This window comes from Paramormyrops kingsleyae, chromosome 23 (assembly GCF_048594095.1).
Source record: "Paramormyrops kingsleyae isolate MSU_618 chromosome 23, PKINGS_0.4, whole genome shotgun sequence".
Classification (NCBI taxonomy): Eukaryota; Metazoa; Chordata; class Actinopteri; order Osteoglossiformes; family Mormyridae; genus Paramormyrops; species Paramormyrops kingsleyae.
The window spans coordinates 3,531,707-3,550,878 of NC_132819.1; the positions used below are offsets into that span (position 1 = coordinate 3,531,707).

General features: G+C 43.4%; 2 protein-coding genes across 4 annotated transcripts in view; both read right to left on the reverse strand.

The window, feature by feature from the left end:
• Positions 1-404: 404 nt before the first annotated feature.
• On the reverse strand, positions 405-17,577 carry LOC111835639 (class I histocompatibility antigen, F10 alpha chain-like). Its single transcript, XM_072705825.1, has 8 exons — positions 17,427-17,577; positions 12,635-12,895; positions 5,106-5,384; positions 4,079-4,378; positions 3,892-3,990; positions 3,704-3,721; positions 3,252-3,323; positions 405-1,427 (listed from the first exon to the last, which is right to left on the reverse strand). The coding sequence occupies exons 1-7, from the start codon at positions 17,482-17,484 to the stop codon at positions 3,274-3,276; spliced, it is 1,065 nt and encodes a 354-aa protein (XP_072561926.1). The 5' UTR covers positions 17,485-17,577; the 3' UTR covers positions 405-1,427; positions 3,252-3,273.
• LOC111856890 (class I histocompatibility antigen, F10 alpha chain-like) overlaps positions 405-19,172 on the reverse strand; it is a 30,819-nt gene continuing 12,051 nt past the window's right edge. The window contains exon 9 of one of the 3 annotated variants that reach the window (XR_011984982.1): positions 405-1,402. The gene's annotated coding sequence lies outside the window, so the exon portion shown is untranslated. Of the gene's footprint in view, positions 1,407-19,172 lie in introns of all 3 variants that reach the window. The other 2 variants (XM_072705824.1, XR_011984983.1) reach the window with 2 other exon arrangements.

The following is a 19,172-nucleotide window of genomic DNA, read 5'->3' on the forward strand; positions in this document are numbered from 1 at the left end:
GGATCTCAGCCTCAGCCCCAAAGCCCCCCGCCTCACATAAACTGGGCTGGGAAGGAAACTCCCAATGCCAACATGATAAGGCTGCAGTGGTACTCGGTGTATGAAATGAGAAAAACTCAAAAGCTTTAGAGAACAACAGGAATTTAACCATTATCCACAGGAAAAGATCAGGCAATTACTATAATTTTATTTAACTCAACAAGTTCAAAAGGGATTTGGGCATATTATTTCAACAAATGTATATTTAACTTTTCTTTGTGGTATTAATACATTTGAAGTGTGAAATAAAATAATAAAACTTATTCCCAGGAGGAGACAGAAAGCAAACTGAAAGGAATCCAGGATGAAACATTATTTCCTGCTGCTCCAGCTTCACATCGTGTAAAAAAACCCAGAAACACACATTTGTTCCAATTTATCCCCTTTATTTTATTAGCCCATTTCAAACAAAATATTTACATTCAAAATGAAAATTTATGTAATACGGATTTCTGTTTGTCTCTTTCATAAGTTATTTTAATGATATTAGGAAGTTTCATTTTATGAACATAGTAATCATATATTCAGCGATTTTCCGCTTGTGTATATAACTGAAACAGAATTTTATAATTACTTAAAGTTATGTATGTAAAACCACCAAATCATAAGGTTTAGGGTTACATGACCCACAGCATAATATTACATTAATTCTCAAAGAAACAAATTCACAACTTAAACAGAAAAATATATCAAATACAAAAAGAACAGTGTGTGAAAACCCTGTGAGAAATGCACTAGATACTCAGTTATTCAGAAGCATTTAAAATATATTTTTCCACTCAGTAAGTCACCAATAATCCTCATCTGAATGTAACAATGTAACTCTGAACTATAACAGGTCAATTTGAAGTTGGTTTCCTGTAATAATAAATTATTGTTACACTGTTCCATACGTTTATCAGCCACATTCATCGTTTCATTGCCCATCTTTCTGGTTGCTGTTGCTTTATCCTTGGTGCTCGTTACTGTAAGCCAGTGATCAGTGCATCTCACACACAGGGTCACACAGGCGTCCTCATCAGCAGGCTGTGCGGCATTTAAAGAGACGGATCATGATAAAAACAGACTGCAGTGCTGCACAGTGACAGAGCAGAGCAGCTATAAGACAGCGGAGCTTTAACTGCTAATACAGTAAAGTTACAGAGAGAGAAATAAACCTGCATTAATGATCCTTTCTGACCGTCAGTCAGTGATTCATTTTCTGATTAAATTTATTCTGCTCCTCATATTTTATGTCTTATAACTGTTGTTGATTGCAAAGTTGCTAAAAGCTTAGTAAAGAATAGACATTATATTGTACTGTGTGTGTACATGTGGGGGGGGGGTTGTATCAGGTCTGCACAGTCATCTCATCTTGTCTCTGTCGCCTTCTGGCAGAGGAGATGAACCTGAAAAAATGAGAAGAAAACATCCTAAATGCAGCTGGAGGACAAATTAGACAAAGAAAATAAACTAACTCATGTATACAGATTCTCTGTGTGAACTTATGTTATATAAAGTTCGAACAAAATAAAACTTCTGCAGGTAAGGCTATTTTATTTAACAATTTCAGATAATGACATCAATATTAAAATAGATGCACTGTTGAACCACAAAGTGCAGATGTTCTGTAAACATAGCAAAGGGCTGGATTTAATGAATAAACTGAAAAATCACACACTTTAAATATGACATCACACAAACATGCAATTCTATACAATACTGATTATTAATATTTCTTAATGGCATTTACATTCAGTGAAAGGCAATGATTCATAACATTTTATTGAATGGATTCACAGCTGAAGTCTGACTGTATCTACAAGCATAAGCTCTGCTGTCATTGTAGCTTCAAACACAAATGACAAGTGACACTATCAGCTGTGTCCATGTGAGGGAGCCACAGGCCACATTCTGTGCAGTGAAGCCCCAGAGCCACACAGAGCCGCCTGGGTCTGATCCGGAATAACCAGGGTGTTTGGATGAACTGGGTAATATGCGTTTGGACAGAGCAGAGATTCAACAGTAGACTTAAAAATAAGTGCTGATAAGAATCAGAGCAAAAAAAAATAAAAAATCACATAAAGCTTCTTTCACACCAAGGACAATCTCCAACATTCTCTTAAACTATAGCACATAGATGGCTTATATGACAATAGGGATGTAATGATACACTCAACTAACGATTCTGAGTTCATGATACAATTTTCTCAAGATTTTTTAACAGAATGAGCTGCAGACAAATTTATTAAAAAATATTTCTTTATCTTTCTAAACAGTGCAACTGAAATTGAATAAAATACTGTTTAAAAAAAAAAATTAACTGCACCTTCATAATGCTTTTATATTGCATTCATAAAACATTCAGTGGACCTTCATAATGTATTCATTAAGTATTCAGAAATCATTCATAAACATCATGCATGTATACCTTAACATCCTAACATCGCTTAACAGCTGTAATATACATTAATAACAAACATTATATAATAATAGCAAACATTATAATTGTATAATCATGTAATGTTTGTTATTAATGTATATTAAAGCTGTTAAGGGATGTTAGGATGTTAAAGTGTACTTGCATGCTGCTTATGAATGTTCTATGAATGCATTATGAAGGTGCACTTAATATAAAGCGTTACCAAATAAACTAAGGCCTGCATGTGCAGCTTTTTAGCGTGGTTTGCCCTTTTAATAATCTTTGCTCTGGCGGTGGTGAATTGAGCTCACTGTGGTGCTGAAGCATGTTCGTTGTGCTATTTGTGTATGTTATCAGTCTTTTACAATGTTTGCACATTGTCTGTGCTTTTCTTGCCATTTTCGCTTGTGATTACCGGAAAGCTAAAATGCTGCCACACTGCCGATTTAAGATCGGGGGTGTGTCCTCAATTTCAAATTCGCTCGCCATCTCGCGTTCGGTCAAAACCAAAAACTAACGTAGACGTCGACGTGAATATGCAGTGACATCTGACGTCGAACTTACGTTGTGAAATCAAATGTAATATTACACCAGTTTTTCTGTTAAAGTACTGTGAAGAACTCCTAAAGTAGCGATTCATTTTCCACATCAGCTGGTTTAAATCGTCATACATTTACATCGATTTTTAACCGATTCGCGATTCATCGTTACATGCCTATATGACAAGGAATAATACAAAATTTAAAATGAATGTGCTCTTAACAGTGTAAATAACCTCTCGGAAGGTAAGTTCCATTGTAACAGGACTTACTGTGACATCATGAAGGGTGAACTCATGCTTTTGGTTGCTGTTGGCTGGAGTTCTCAGAATCAGTGTCAGATGCTACAGTGAAAAACCACAGATAAAGTCACAGGGTTTGGTTATATTCTATACATACATACTAAAGGACTGCAGGCAATTTATTCAAGGTGATATTTCCACTTAAATGAATTTCAAATTTAAATGCTCTTTATACATGTATATAATAAATGGTAAATTGACTGCATTTATATAGCGCTTTTTACTACTCTTACGAGTACCAAAGCACTTTACAATCTATGCCTCACATTCACCCATTCACACCACACATTCACACACTGGTGGCGGAGGCTGCCATGCAAGGCGCCAACCAGCTCACCGGGAGCAATTTGGGGTTCAGTGTCTTGCTCAAGGACACTTTGATATAGTTGTAGCAACAGCAATACAAGGGTAACAATACTCACTGCCAGCTTTCCCATAGCCTGAAACACAGAGGGACACAGAGTCAGACACAGGCACTCAGACTCTGTGCATCATTCGGGTGTCAGAGGCCCCAGTATAATGACTGTGTGCAGTTACATGCTTTGAAACATGTCACTGGTGTTTCAGTGTGGACGCCATTGTTCTCTGTGTCTGTCGGCTTTTCTGTTACCTGTCCTGCTCCTCCTCCACAACACGACCCCAACGGCAACAGCAACGAGAGCCAGAGCAGCAGCCACACAGCCGATGATGATGCCCCAGGGAAGGCCTCCTAAAATAAGGTTAAAGCACCATGTTCACCCCTGACAGTGACGCCCATTAGCTGCTCTCTCTCATTACTGTGTCGCTGCTCCTCTTACCCTGATTGGTCCTTATGTTCTTCTCCTCCAGCAGCACAGCAATGTCATCCTTTGAGCTCTTGTGCTGCACAACACAGCTGTAGCTGTTCGTCTTCCAGTCCTCAGGCTTCACTGCGAGTTTTGATGAGATCTGGAATGTTCCGTCCCCGTTTGGCAGGGTCTCCCCCACCTCCACATCGCTGTGCATGTCCACTCCATCTTTCTGCCAGGTCACCACGATCCCTTTGGGGAAGAAGCCGGTTGCGCGGCAGGTGACAGGAGAAGAGGGGTCCTTCTGCCGCAGAGACACCTCAGGGCGGACTTGGGGAGAAAGACAAAAACATCCATAAATAAAACGCTGCACTTCATCACCAGCAATCTCTCCTGTAAATACATAATGTGATTAATATTCTACATATTTTAGCTATAAGCCTGCATCAGGACAGGGACAGCTGTGCCCCCCCAAGAGGTGATTAAACATCATGGAGGGGGAGGGCTAAGAATTAGGATTTAAAAAAAAAATAAAAATCGTGTATGTGGTTGGGCATCACGGTCTGTGTGGTTATATAAAGCCTGAGAATGAGTACGAGCTGAACTGCATGCCTGCACTCGTGCCCTGACTTCACCCCCCGTCACATGCTGTAATGTGGGCTGGGTGCCACTGTGGATGGACTCATACTTCACTTTCAGCAGGGGTGTCGGCATGGACTTTGCGCATGCAGCCCAGATTTCAGGTTTAGCGGACTTTTGGCACATTGATGTGCGTCGATTGCGCATGTGGAAGGAACTGATTACTAGGTGTTTCCAGTAGGTGGAATTTGTTGATCTGCTGGAATATCACTGCTGTATGCATGTGCTGATCATGACCATCTGCACACATGAACAAATGTAGCATGTATGCAAAAGTGACTGTAACTGTAAGAACACACTGAACAGTGAAGTATGAACTAGGCTTTAGGTCCTGTTGTGCCCTTCAGTGTGTTACAGCCTGACCCTCAGTGTATCTGCTAAGCAGGACAGCCCCAGTCCCAGACCTGCTGTACTGTACCTGTCTTCTCCAGTGTGCTCTTCCCGTAGCTCACATACTTCTTCAGCCACTCAATGCAGGTCTGGGTCAGGTAGCCATTTTGTCCTTCAAGAAATGCTCTGTCTCTGTCCCATTTCTGTTTAGTGGGAACCGCCTGCATCACTGGAGCTACACAGCTCATGGTCTTGAAGTCCAAAATAATGAAGTCACTCCCATCATAGCCAAATTGATCATAACCACCTGTGGTCCCAGTTTGATCATCCCACTCACAGCCGTACATCCGCTGAAATGTGTGGATACCTGAACAGAAAGAGGAGAGAATTAGCAGGCAGGTTTGATACGGTTTCATCCTCTGGGCGTCATTTTCACAGCATTTCAAACAGGCCTGTCAGCAGCTCCTCACTCTCAGCATCCTGCATGTACACTGCAGCTTTCAGGCCTTTTTAACTGTGTGACATTAAATTCACACATGAGCTGGAAAAGGAGTAAAAATCAGACACCCCAGCTCTCCCGGAAGCTACCGGAGTCTCCCGCAGACTGACAGCAGCACATTTTACCGCCAGCATCTCGACCCCCTGACAGGCGGCACTCAGCTGGGTGGGATCTGACCTAATATCAATTCTGATATTTCCAAATAAAATTTGCCGGGGGTGAGTGGAGGGTGGGGTGTTTTCTAATGAAAATACCGCGGTATACAGTATTACCATAATACTATGGAATATAAAGCTATGTAACAGACAGAGAGAATGAAACCTTAGAATACAACATTAAGTCAGTGTGGCCTGTAACAGAACATGAGCTCTTTAGAAATTCCCGGCATGTTTCTGCATCACATGGTATTAATCAGATAAGTGTGTCTTTCTCTGGGCCTTGGACCGGCTCACACTGCAAGGACAGCTGCACCACAAACATGCATCTTCAGGAGCCAAGGAAGGAAGTTATGGGACATGGGAGCACAAACCAGCGGGGCCTGGCTGGCGATCGGGAAAGGAAGAGACGCGCTGGAGGACCTTCCCTGTGACGACGTGTCTGATAAGGTGTAAGAACATGTATAAAAGATGAGCATGAACTGGCGTTAGAGACACTGCTGCAGGGTGCCCAGCCTCGGTTGTAACTTTGATGTTGCAATAAAGACTGAATCTGAGGATCTACATGAGGGGCTCCTGACTGGCTGAAAAAAAATGAAGTACATGACAATACTGCCCAAGCCTGGCCAGCCCCCGTCATCATAGACAGTCGATAACAACAGATTCAGGTATCTCCCAATAATATTTCCCTGGGGTGAGTGTGGGGTTTTTTCTATACTGTTCTATACACAGTATTACCGTAATGCCACCCAAGCATAGCCAGCAATCCCCCCCCCTCCCCCCTGGTTGTCCCTCATCTACCACCCTGAAATCAATATAAGGTGGGATGTTTGAAAAACTGACATCACAGTGCGTACACACACACACACACACACACATACACACTAAGCTGAGAATTCAAGTGTGCTTAAGTGACTGTGTATAAACACTTTGTTTTGTGTTAATACATCTTATTTTAAAAAAAAAAAATTATTTGACAAATAAAAAAAGATAAATACACAGTCTCAGATTCCCCCGCTGAAGCGATTTAGACCCACACGCAGTTTACCTAATGAGTTACTGGACGGTGTGACTGTGGATCAGTGTGTGAATCAGACACAGGATTCCATGCTGTGCGTCTGTGCAGAAACACATGAAGCGTCAGTGATGCCGCCCAGACGCTCTGATGTCCTGAGAGGAGCCACATCAGCATTCAGTCTGAGTCAGACGGAGCCCTTTGTCTCTGTGACCTACAATCAGCCCCCTGACTGAATACCACACATTTTATTCACAGAAAGCGACGCTGCACATCCAGTCGCTGCTAAGTACACACAGTGTTCTCTGGTCTGGACTCTCCCCCTGTGCAAACCCCCCCATGTGAAATACGGTGTGTAGATGCACAGTAATAATCAGCCCCCTGCAGCTGACACACACAGAGCAAGCAGACATTTCCCAGCCCGTCTCATTGGTCCACAGGCGAGTCCCTGTAACCGGGGGAGACGGCAAACGCAGGAATCAGGTTCGGCCTCTTGTGCTTCTGGCGGACAGAGGATGTGGAGGGTGGGGTGATGAAGAGCAGCCACACACTCACACGCCGCGCTGCACATCACCCCTCCATGTGTGACTGTATATCCTGACCCTCACACACTGACCCACTACAGCACAGAGGTCTGTACCATGTGGGTCGAGCACTAAGGGGGATCTGAGGCTGCTGCTGCCTCTGTAAGGATGTCAGGAGAGCAGCAGACACCCCTGGTGTTTGGTTCATCCCGCAGAGCCAGTTCTGATGCCCAAACTGACCCACTAGGCGGCTCACAATCCACGCCTGAGCTCCAAGCCAGCGAGACGGGCGTCTTACACATTTAAAGTGTGAGAAGAGGCTGAGATCGTTTTGACCCTAAGATCTCTCATCATTCGCTTTACCAGATAAAAGCGGGAGACTCTGAGCACCAGACATCCAAAGGGAAACTCCGCAGAGAATCAGCTGCTAGAAGGTTCCGTTAGTCTTTCACTCGGTATCGTCTGAGCGACGGGACGTACGAGTCGACGCCGTGCATCATTCCGGCAAACGCTGGAACTGCTGGGAATCGGCGCTATGGCGACACGTTGAAGCACAATGGGGCGGGGGGAGACTGTGTGGACAGACGTCCAGAAAGAAGCAAACTGCTGCCAGCTTCACACACAGGGCAGCGGGGGGGGGGAGGGGTTCAGCGGGGGGCGCTGGGCTGGGACCTGCCCCCGGCTCCCTGCCCCCCCGTCTGTGTGGTTTCCCTCCTCGTACCCCCATGCCCCCCCCTGACAGACACTCGCCCAGCAGCCCTGTGACTCTCAGCTTCCCGCTCAGTGCGTGTGAGACGCTGCCCCCGTTTCCTCTGGACAGACTCTGGGCACCACAGTCACAGCTGGAGAAGCTGGTGCTCAAACTGGCCGGGTGGCTGCAGGTGTGGATTAAAAAGCCCTTTTACATTTATCTACGAGGTGCTTTTGCCCAAAGCGACGTACAAGCGAGGAGAGCTTGGGGTGGGGGTGCAGGGTCGGCCGGCGCCGGTCGGGCTGCTGGGGTTCAGGGCCTCGGCTACGAGCACGACAGTCACATGATCATTCCGGCTGCAGGATCTGAGCTCCGCACACAAACACCGGAAGCTGCTGAGAAAGACACCCGGCTGTTTACTGCAGCGTTACATCCAACGACGTATCGTTTGTTTCTTTTTTCTTTCCTCCCCTCCTCCCTTTTTCTTTCCCATCCTCGGTCGGCATGGTGACGGGTCCCTGACCTCATCCTACGTGCAGCGAGCGGATTGGCCGCCCCGGACGTGCCGGTTTTTAAAGCTCATGGACTGATGGCCTCATGGAGGATGTTGGAGGTTCCCCTCTCGCTTTGTTCAGCGCCGCTGTCGCTGATTAACACTCCGCTGGGCTGCTTGTGGTGTAACGCAGTATGTATACGGAGAGGTGATGCTGTTATCGGTGTGAACATGCTGGTGCCTCACGTGCACCAGGGTGTGTCAGATGCACACTGCGCTCTCAGGATCGGGGGGGGGGGTGACTGCTACTTATTTTCAGCTGTTGTGTTTTTTCCTGTTTTGGGTTTATATAGGGAGGCAGGTCAGGTTTTATATTTTTCTTGTGTTTTCTGTTTACAGAGCTGCTTGTTTCGTTAGTTATTGGTGCCCTGGTAGAATTTTTACCTGCCGCATGAGAGGTATGTGTTCGAGTCCCAGCCAGAGCACCTTTTTTTGTTTAGTATTTTGGCGCTAGCTCCCCCTCCCCCCCCCCCCCCCCGTTCTGTACTGTTTTGTTTCTTTTTTTAAAAATGCAGTTTTATTAACCTCAAGCAGCCGGATTGGCTGCGTTTCTCTTTCTACATCCTAATGTGACGCCCTTCGTTAACCCCGAGACGCCCTTGTAATGTCACCGTAACGGGAGACAGCAGGTGGCTTTGGGGTCTGATCCCAGCTCCAGCTGCAGCGTGAGGCTCACTGCTGAAGCCCCTGCTGTTACCTGCTCACATCCCACAGACTGAAGGATCCAGCCTCTCGGGAGCTGCGGAGTCAAGGCAGCGTGAGACGGACTCAGCGGCACGACGGCGAAACGGCGGCAGTCGTTATAACATGGAGCCATTTGCTGTGTGCAGCTCATTTAACGTCACGCTGAACAGGCTGATGGGGTCTAACCTCAGAGAGTGTTGGCTCACCGCTAAAAGGGTTTAATGAATGTTTGTATAAATCACTGCTTAATAGGCTGCAGGGTCATTAAAGGGGAAAAAACAATCAGGCCGTCAGACAAGCAGGCAGTCTGGCCGACCACGCGAGCCGCCATCATGAATACAGAGTCACTGTCGCAGCCCACGGAGCGTTTTCACCGTCAGAGCCGACTCTCTGAGGCGCGGTTTTCCTGAGCTGATAGGAGGCGCTGATGGGGGGCATAAGGAAGACGATTAACATGAAGCGTGCAGAGGGCGTCACTCAGCAGGCCGGGGAAGGGGTCACATGACCGTGCCCCAGTGGGGTGCAGCTCCTGCCATGTGCAGTGGATGATTTCAGGAGCTTTGATAAGCAGGAATAGGAGCAGCAGAGGTGACAGGGGTGATCCCGTCTAGGGGCAGTAATGACAGCGTCTGAGTCCCCTGCTCCAGTGACTCCCACTGAATGGATGTCACTATAACTCTGAGTCCGTCATGAACCAAACTGCAGCTCTACGGCAAAACCGAACGACCGTCACCGTGGTTTGTGACGGCAGAGCTGCTTGGCGGCCTGAGCTTTGGACACCGAGATCCACGTGCGAGTCTCACTGCAGCTGGAGGCGGACGGCCCCGTCTGTGACCACATCTCCTCTGTGGGAGAGGAACTGGCGGCAGCAGTCGTCTTAACTGGGATTTCCACTCGGCACTAGCCAGGTGAACACCGTGTACATCCACCTGCACCAGTGTGTGTCTGTACTGGAAACTGCCAGCTTCACTCAGACCCCAAATCAGGGTCACACAGGGAAAGGGGCCCCGGGCCCCCGGATCCGACAGGCAGATCAGCGGCTCCCGTGTCCAGCTCCTTCAAAGGGCCCCCCAGGTATGGCTGATGTTAATGCGACTAACCGAGTAACTCGCTCTTCTCCTCCATCTGGCTTTGGTCCTGACCTGCCTGCCTTGTTCCTGTTAGCCCCCCCCCTCCTCGGATCCCCCCTTGACCGCCCCCCGGCTTTCCAGACCTTGATTCAAAGCTCTGTGTATTGCGGATCTTGCATTTCTTGCCTCTGCAAGTGCCCTGTGCCCCGACTCTGACACACTGTGCCAATAACATCACGCCCCACAGACGCAGCTTTACACGCAAACCTGGGGGTGTCAGACTGTGTCAGAACAATGAAAACAGAGGAATGAATGTCAACTAAAGCAGCTGAATGAAGTGGGTTCAAACACAAATGTTTACAGAATCTGTTTTGTTTTTTAAAACAATGTTGGCTCAGTGCAAACAGACTGATCAAACCAGTGGGAGGGATTCAGTGCAGATTCCCTGCTGAGGTGATTATAACCCACAGGAGAAACACACAGGCCTGCCGAGGCGATTATAACCCACAGGAGAAACCTACAGGCCCGCAGAGGTGATTATAACCCACAGGAGAAACATAGAGGCCTGCTGAGTTTATCAACAGTAAAACCTCTCTGTGTCTGTGAGATACAGAATTCCCGGTGCACACTGTGTGTGTGTAAATCTGTGTGTCAGTATGTCTGTGTGTGAGCGTGTGACAGTGATGCTGTCTAGCAGCTGTGATTCACAGAGGAAGAAGAGAACTGACCTAGGATCATATTCAGAAGAGGAGGCTGATTTCACAGTCAGTGTGGCTGGAACTGATTTCACTGTCAGTGATGCTGTCTAACCTCACAGTAACTATCATCCTGTGGGCTGAAGCTGCACTTCCTCAGAGCCTGATCTCCTCCCTGCAGGGACCAAAAGACATTCCCTACTCACAATCTCACTGTGCCAGACTAACTATTACTAATCAAACGGTCTGCTAATAACTATTATAATTCACCTATATATCTGTGTGATGGTTATGTGACCAGTGAGGCTGAATGGGGATTGGCTGCTCAGTGCAGCTGACACACTGGACACAGAGCAGCTGAATTCTGGGAAGCAAGAAACTCACTGGTCTCACCCGTCACTGCGATCTGCTACATGGCCAGAGGGAGAAACTGGACAGAATCCACAGCTTCCTTAGAGAATAAATGACCCCCCATGTACCTCAGAGCTTCAGTGTTAGTCAGTGAGCACAGTGTCAGTCTGTGAGCACAGTGTCAGTCTGTGAGCACAGTGTCAGTCTATAAGCTCTGTGTATAAAGGACAGAGGCTCCTGATGCCTCCTCAGAATGACCACGTCCTCACAGTGTGTCAATGGCAGCTGATCATCGACCAATCAGAGGCCGGGTGGGGAATTCCTACATTTACATGGGGGCAGGTGCTGGGGGAACAAACCCCTAAGTGGTTTCACTGGTGTGAATTTGCATGCTGTGTGTAATGCAGAAATACTGGGAGATTTTATAAAGGAAGGACTCTATCTTTGGTCCTACACAACAAGGATGCTGAGTCTACTGACCCCTGCTGGTGTTTCCCTGACACTGAGATGTGCAGAATTCAAAAAGTCCAGAATAAAAACATTGGATTGCTTCCTTCCCATTTACAACAGCCAAAATATTATGTGATTGGTTGGCCTTTGCCCAGCCTTGGTGCTCCAAGCTTGTGATTGGCTGGGCCAGGCATCCCCAGGACCCCCCACAGGGCTGAGCCTGCCTACAGCCAAGCTAAGCCTAGTCTGGGAATAATAACATGCATCAATAATTATAACTGCCTCCACTGTTCATGTGTTCATTATAAAAATATGACATAGATCAGAGGCCATTGATAAATCACAGTGAACATTCTGATCTCCATGTTTGCTTTATCATGGAAGAGCTGCAATAGTTTTATTTGTACTGTTGTGCAAATTTGTCATTTCTGATTAAGTAATGTAAACAGCAAACCGGGCAGAAAACATTCAGAGCAACAGTGCAGTTAGTTTCTCTGTGGTCAGAACTAAAAAACAAACAAACAAACACAAAATATCTGCAGTGGAAGAAAAATGTAAGTGATGGAAAAGCAGAATGTAAAGGGCTGGTTTGTGCAGAGATACAGTATCAGTTCAGTAAAGGGCAGGTCTGTCTCATTATTCAGGTATCCAGTAGGATTTCAGTGTCACATTTGTAATACTTAATGACAAAGTTTTTTACGTGTTTTCTGCTATATTTTTTAACAGTCCGCGCATATTTCCACACAATAACAAGAAGCACATTAGCAGAATTCTTATTTTTCAGTCATATGATTTTTACCCTCATGTAAGAATAAATCAGCCATCAGATAAACACATGCAGCCCACATAAGTAAACATGTAGAGTGTCGCCCTAAAACAGATGAACACGTCACACTGTCAGGGTCACTGTCATAAACATGCAGCACTTACCTCCGGTTTGATTGAAACGCTGCTTTGCAATTTCTATGTTGGCTTTGAAATTCTGCTCTGTACCCATGTAGATCTGAGTGTTTCTGTTCCAGTAATCAGGATCCACAGCCTTTGTCACCCAGTCCTGACGAGGAACCTCTCTGCGTATGTTACTGTCATAGTGAGTGAAGGGCTCCCCGTCCACCAGCCCTACAGTCATAAACTCTGGGAAGTTCGGTATACCTGATGAACCGCTGTAGACATACTGCAGGGAGTGTGTGACTGGGAAAAGAAAACATACAATACAGTTAAAAACAGTGGATCACAGTGATCACTCTACTTTTCTGATCATTTATCCAAATTAATTTTTAAGTATTTAACATTATCATAGTTATAAAATAGATAACACAAATATATACTGTAACATTTTATATGTATTTTATCATCACATTTCATGTCCATAATACCTGTATGAAATGAAATGCTAACTTTTATAACCGACTTTAACACAAGAGATAAGCTTGGAAGAATCACCAAACTGCTAAACTAAAATGTATAAAAAATACAGGCTTAAATGGAGCTGATGTTACATTTTCAGGTTTTAAAATTTAAAAATCCTTTAAAAAGCTCATGTTATTCACCAGTAAATTTGATGCTTTGAATTACATACATTACGTTAGCAGTTTAAGGGGGTATAGTGAGGGCAAATGTCCATAATGTTAGCAAAATGTCAAAAATGCACCCCCTTTGTTGTGAGTATCTTTGTGGTTAACGCTACATAAATCCCTGGACCTGTTGTTCATTTTTCATCCACGCTCCCCCACTTGCAGCGATTTTAAAACTTGCTTCCGCGAGATTTGCATTGGTGAGATCCAATGCAAGATGAGAATAGAGGCACATATTAATGTAAGCAGCTTTGCTTATATTGTGAATGTGTATTGATAAAATGGACAGTGTAAACATATTGTATGTTTTAAATTTCAAAATGTTGCAGGCTTTTTTCCCCACCTAATTAGACACTTCACAGTAATGGTTGAGTTATGGTTATGTGATTCAAAAGGTGTGCATCTTACTTGTTTGTGTGTATGCTAATAGACTGTGTGTCGTCAGGGCTTTGCCCCCATTGCCCACCCCCCCCCCCCCCCGCTAAAAATGAACAAATCACCTGCTGCATACATTATATGCTGAAATCAGTTCTTCAAAAAATCTACCTCAGCGAGTTCACTCAACAAAATGTAAAATTATTATCAATATTAAAAAATTAACCACTGTGAACAGCCCGGTGACTCAGTGGGTAGCTGCGCCACCCCCCCCTCCCCAGTGCTGATGGGTGTGAACATGGCCTCCAGTCTCACTGTGCATAATCTGTAGTTTCTCCCTGTGTCACATGTGCCCTGCGATGCACTGGCATCCTGCCCCATCCAGAGTGCACCCCAGCCCTGTTCCCTGTGCTGCCTAAGATCCAGGAGCCGGTTGCACAAAACACCTTAAGTTAAGATTTTCCTTTAAGGTCTCCTTAAAATAAAGTTGGTTGCACAAAACACCCTTAAGTCTCCTCCTTAAGGTTTCCTTAACATTTTCTCTTAAGTATCTAAGTTTTTCTCCTTATCTTGATCTTATACTTAAGGAATCCCTTAACGGTTGCACAAAAGACCGTAGCAGCCAAACTAAGGGAAAAAAATTAAGGTACCTCTAACCGTACCTTTAACTGCGGCCGAGTTTATGATAATAAATAACGAAAATGAACAAATCCCAAAAAGTGTATTCCGCGACCGGGAGAACCCCTTAGATATGCTTAATGACGAGCAATTGATTTTGCTTTATAAATTTGACCGGCAGTCAATTTATGATTTGTCCGACTGTACAGTTGGACCACTCCGCAATCTGAAGCTGTGCTCTCCCAGCTGTGTTGCTCTGCGGTTTTATGCTACAGGCTCGATCGTTCCGGGCTGTAATAGGCGATGTATCTCATGTCCACAAGTAAACGGTGTGCCGCGTCATTCACCGAATTTCAAACGCCATTGCCCGTCTGTTGAACACCGTGGTGAAATTCCCAACTAAACAAGATGAGGATGAAATAGCGACACACTTCTTTAATGTAGCCGGCTTCCCAAGAGTGTGCGGGGTGATAGATGGGACCCACATCAGGATTCAAGTTCCTGTACAATATGAAGATCAATTTATTAACAGACAAAAATCAATATTCAATCAATGTCCAGTTAGTTTGCAATCATGAACATAAAATAAAAAACGTTGTAGCACAATGTAGACTTCTTCAATTAATTTTCATTGCAATTTCCTCCCACATTCGTTGTTTTCTGTTTGCTGGTATTTGCGGATCAAATTTACTTTTTAGTATGTTCTTTCTTTTATTGTATTTCTCCAAAAGTATAATCTTTTCCTCCGCTGACCAATTTGGCTTTCTCATCTTCTTTTCTCCCATTTTTTTTTACTTTGCGAGTAATTTTGTGAGGCGATAACGGGTATCACAAGCAGACGCGAGTGCAAGCATTTGAACGGTCTCCATGGAAACGGGACAATTTTACTGCTGTAAAACTTCTTTCAATGTTGTAAATCCCTTAATGTTTTTCATTGTCCAACACCATTAAATAAATCCCTTAGCTAAGGAGAAATTAAACTTTAAGTGTCATACTTAAGGGGAAAACTTAAGGTGTTTTGAGCAACCGGCCCCAGGGCTCTAGGCCACCCCAAATCCTGATCGGAATAAGTGGTGTGAAGATGGATGGATTATCAATCGCTAACCAGAGATCTAAATCATCCTAACTGTACTGATGCCACTACAATCACACAATGCATTAGGATTTCTACAGTTAGCTTTAATTAAATGGTTTCAAAGGATCCAGTACCACTAATGAACACTAACAGGCCATTAATACACAGCAGTGCTCTGTGTTAATGCAGGAAAAACAGCCAGAGAGTGAATAAATACTGTGACACAGTGCAAACACAGAAAACTGTGAAGGTAATGTTATAATCTTTACATTACTTCATGTGAATCTGCAGGCAGCAGTACAGTGATGTCTGTCTGGCTTAATAGTGTGTCATTTTTTCCTATAAATCTAAATCATATCTTTTCATTTGCGTTATAGGTACATAGACGATGTAGCTCTCAGACTTTATATCTTTACAGACTGCCTTCAAAGATACAAAAATTTCATCATGACAAAACCTTTCTATATCAGAAACAATATAAATCCTCATCAAATTACACAGGATCCAGTTAGCAAAAATAAAATGCTGATATGTAAATCCTATAAGTGGTTTAAAAGTAGAAAACTATCACATTCCATGTGATTCTCACACTAATTGACTGAATTACAGAAGCAGGAGCACCAGACACATCCAGGCCACATAATCCAGGCCTATTGATATTTCTATGCTACAGTTATAACTCTATTATTTTTCCTGCAGTGTCCTGACCTCCCATTCAGGGGCCCCTGCCTTGGGCCCTTAGCTGCCTGATACAGGCTCCAGGCCCCGAGATCCTGGCCAGGAAGCTGAGGGAAGGTTTATTTATCAGGCAGATGTTTAATCCAAAGTGACATTCAAGTGATGCACATAGAACACGACGGCTGTGGCATGTGCTAAATCATTAAATTTAAATGTATGATTGACTGATTTCTTGTGTTCATGATTATTAAATTGTAATTATTAACACAGCAGTTCAACAGTATCTTGATTATATATAGGCCTACAATAATCAAACAGCATTCAATCGACAAATATACGAAAAAAAGAAAGACAAAATAAAAAGTGAAAATGAAGGCGAAAATGCGACCTTCTTTATCTACCCTAAAAAAATGTTCAGTCCAGACCCATAGCGCCCTCTTGTGTACTAATGGAGCTATAGGTCAATAATGCGCGGCGAAAAAGAGCGTTATAATAAACCGTATGATGTGACACTTTTAAGCGCATCAAAATTTTGAAATTTTGTATTGACTGCCATAAATAGCCGATAAAGCATGCTGTTCTTAAATTACATTGGGAATTTCAAAACCAAAAGGTTGTCAATTGCGAATTTTGATCTTTCCATACTAAGTTTAAGCTAAAGCTCAAGATATCTTTAAGCTAAACGAAATTCCCAATTCAGAGAGCATTGTTTTTTCAAGCCTTGAAGGTCAGGACATGGTCTGTAACATTAAATCAAGGTGAATTAATTTAAGGTTCATTTCACATCGTATTCCAATCGGTGTTGAAATCTCACCTACGAAGTAAAAAAAAATGAGAAAATAAAACAGACCGCTTCATAGTCTAAAGTGCGCACAGGGTTAACAAAAACGACAAATGACAATAAAAGATGTTTTCAGTAATGAAGTTATCAAATAAATTTCTATTTCATGCATGATCATTACAGGAAAACCTGGGTGAAAAGACAATTCATGTGCTTATTGCCATGGATCAAATGCGAATATATATTCTACGAACCACCGCTATTTACATTAGGCCTATATGTTTATTTATTATTTAATGTATTATACTTTAAATAGACCACATACATATTGTTAAAAATATTAATTTAAACTTAACCACATTATATTTTTAAGAAAAACAAAATCCATTTTTAATAAAAAAGTTTTGTAATTATGAAATATCCTAATAACTTGTTCAAATGGAACTTACGTTTGTCTTCATAAAGCAATATGTTTCAGATATAAAATTAAACCGTTCAAATCTAAAATATGGTAGCAACTGAATATCGATTACCGAGATGTCGCAAAAATAAAAGCCATGCAACAGAGGTCTTTCACTTTAGAAATAACTGAAGTTTTAAAGTAAATTTATTAAAACTTACCTGCAAATATGCAGTCAATGCCGAACAAAATGAGTGCAAATAGCAGAGCTTTCCGCATGTTGTGCGAAATATTGGATTCCTCAGCAGGACAACGTAAAAAACACACAGTTTTCAGATGCGCGTCCCGGAGACTGAACAACTTCGTAACAAGTCGCGCTTTTATCGGAGAAAAAAAAAATTTTTTTTTAAACCAATAGAAATCAAGATTAGACATGACATCACAGATCTCTGGGATGTTTCGTGATGAAGAGGTTTCTATTCGAAACCAAAGTTAATATGGCTCAAGATATTCTGGGAAATTGAGTTCGGTACATTACAGGCAGCTTGGCGAATGACGAATGAGCGGTTGTTTCAATACAGTATTTACGCTAGTGCTTTCATGTATTTCCTGATATATTAGGATTTTGTTATTATAATTTAATTGAGTTATGGGATGGAAAGCCAGCATTACATCACCGAGGTGGAACTTTATGCCACACAAGGCAGCGCTTTTTAAAAGACATCTTTAACATATTTAACTGCTGAAGATGGATGAACCGGGGACTCGCATTTTTAGAGAAATATTTAGCTTATGCTATTATTCAAAGTCAGATTTGAAACCATAAAAACATTCTAATGTTTATGTTGACTATACATTTATTAATATCTTTTAAAGATACACAAAATTTTCCAAGAGACATAACTAAAACATGACTTTTAAGACCTGCGATGGACTGTCATCTGGTTCAGGGTGAATTACATCCTTATGCCTCTGCTGCCTGGGACAGACTCCCAGCCCCCGCAACCCTGACAAAGCTAAACAGATAGACGATGGATGGATGGATGCTTCTGCTGTGACATAATTAATTGTCCTTTTGCAGGATGAAATTTCTGTGAACACTGCAGACAGTGACAACACAATAACCAAGGCAGTAAAACCCTGAGTGACAGGTCAGGCAGCAATATGACAGAAACAAACGGAGACACACAGTGAAGAGGGACCTGCAGACTCAGGAAAAATAAATGCATGTGGGCTGGGGGGAGGGGGAGCCAGAGTGCGGGAAAGAGACGATGGAGGGGTGAGTTCTGGCTCCCAACACCTCCATCACTGTCTCTGTGTAACATGTAGCCAGTTTGTATCGACCATTAGGATGTGAAACGGTGACACTGACATACATGCAGTGTAGGAAATATTCTGCATCCTCAAATGTTTTTCAGTTAAACTGGGATCTGAAGACCATCTCCTGTGTCTGTAATTCTTTTATTTTGTTAATATTTCATCCAGAATTTGCTTACCTTTGATATTGACACAGGAGAGATGTTGCTCCCTGAATTTATAAAAAGCAGTTAAAGGAAATAAAATGAAATCTTAAAACCCCCAATGAACATGGTTCAACAAGACAGGAGATGTTTTAGTAGCAAAAGACAATGGACAAGAGTCACACAGCGGGTTACAGTGCATGAAGCAGAGACTATAAGGCAAAGCAATTTAATGCAGAGGATCTTGTGACTAAGGGAGTCTGAACTGGAAAGTCCCTGAGATTTTACAAAATAACACGGAGCTCGTAGGTATTTATAGCCTTATAGCGCCCTCTACTGCCGGCAGCTCCCCATTTCTCCCTGCAGTTCTCCAGTTCCATTTCAGGGAAATCACGTGAGCACCTCTGACTGGATTTCTCACTGCCAGTGTTACCAGGATAACCCAGAAACTAACAGTGAGTCAGGGCTTTTGGCGGACCAGTTTTTCACAGGCAAAATGGCTGCTTT

Coding starts and splice junctions, on each gene's coding strand:
- LOC111835639 (XM_072705825.1), bottom strand. CDS start 17,484: ATGCGGAAAGCTCTGCTATTTGCACTCATTTTGTTCGGCATTGACTGC. Junction 5,385..12,634: donor GCGTTTCAATCAAACCGGAG/GTAAGTGCTGCA, acceptor CTTTCTGTTCAG/GTATCCACACATTTCAGCGG. Junction 4,379..5,105: donor GAGCACACTGGAGAAGACAG/GTACAGTACAGC, acceptor TTTCTCCCCAAG/TCCGCCCTGAGGTGTCTCTG.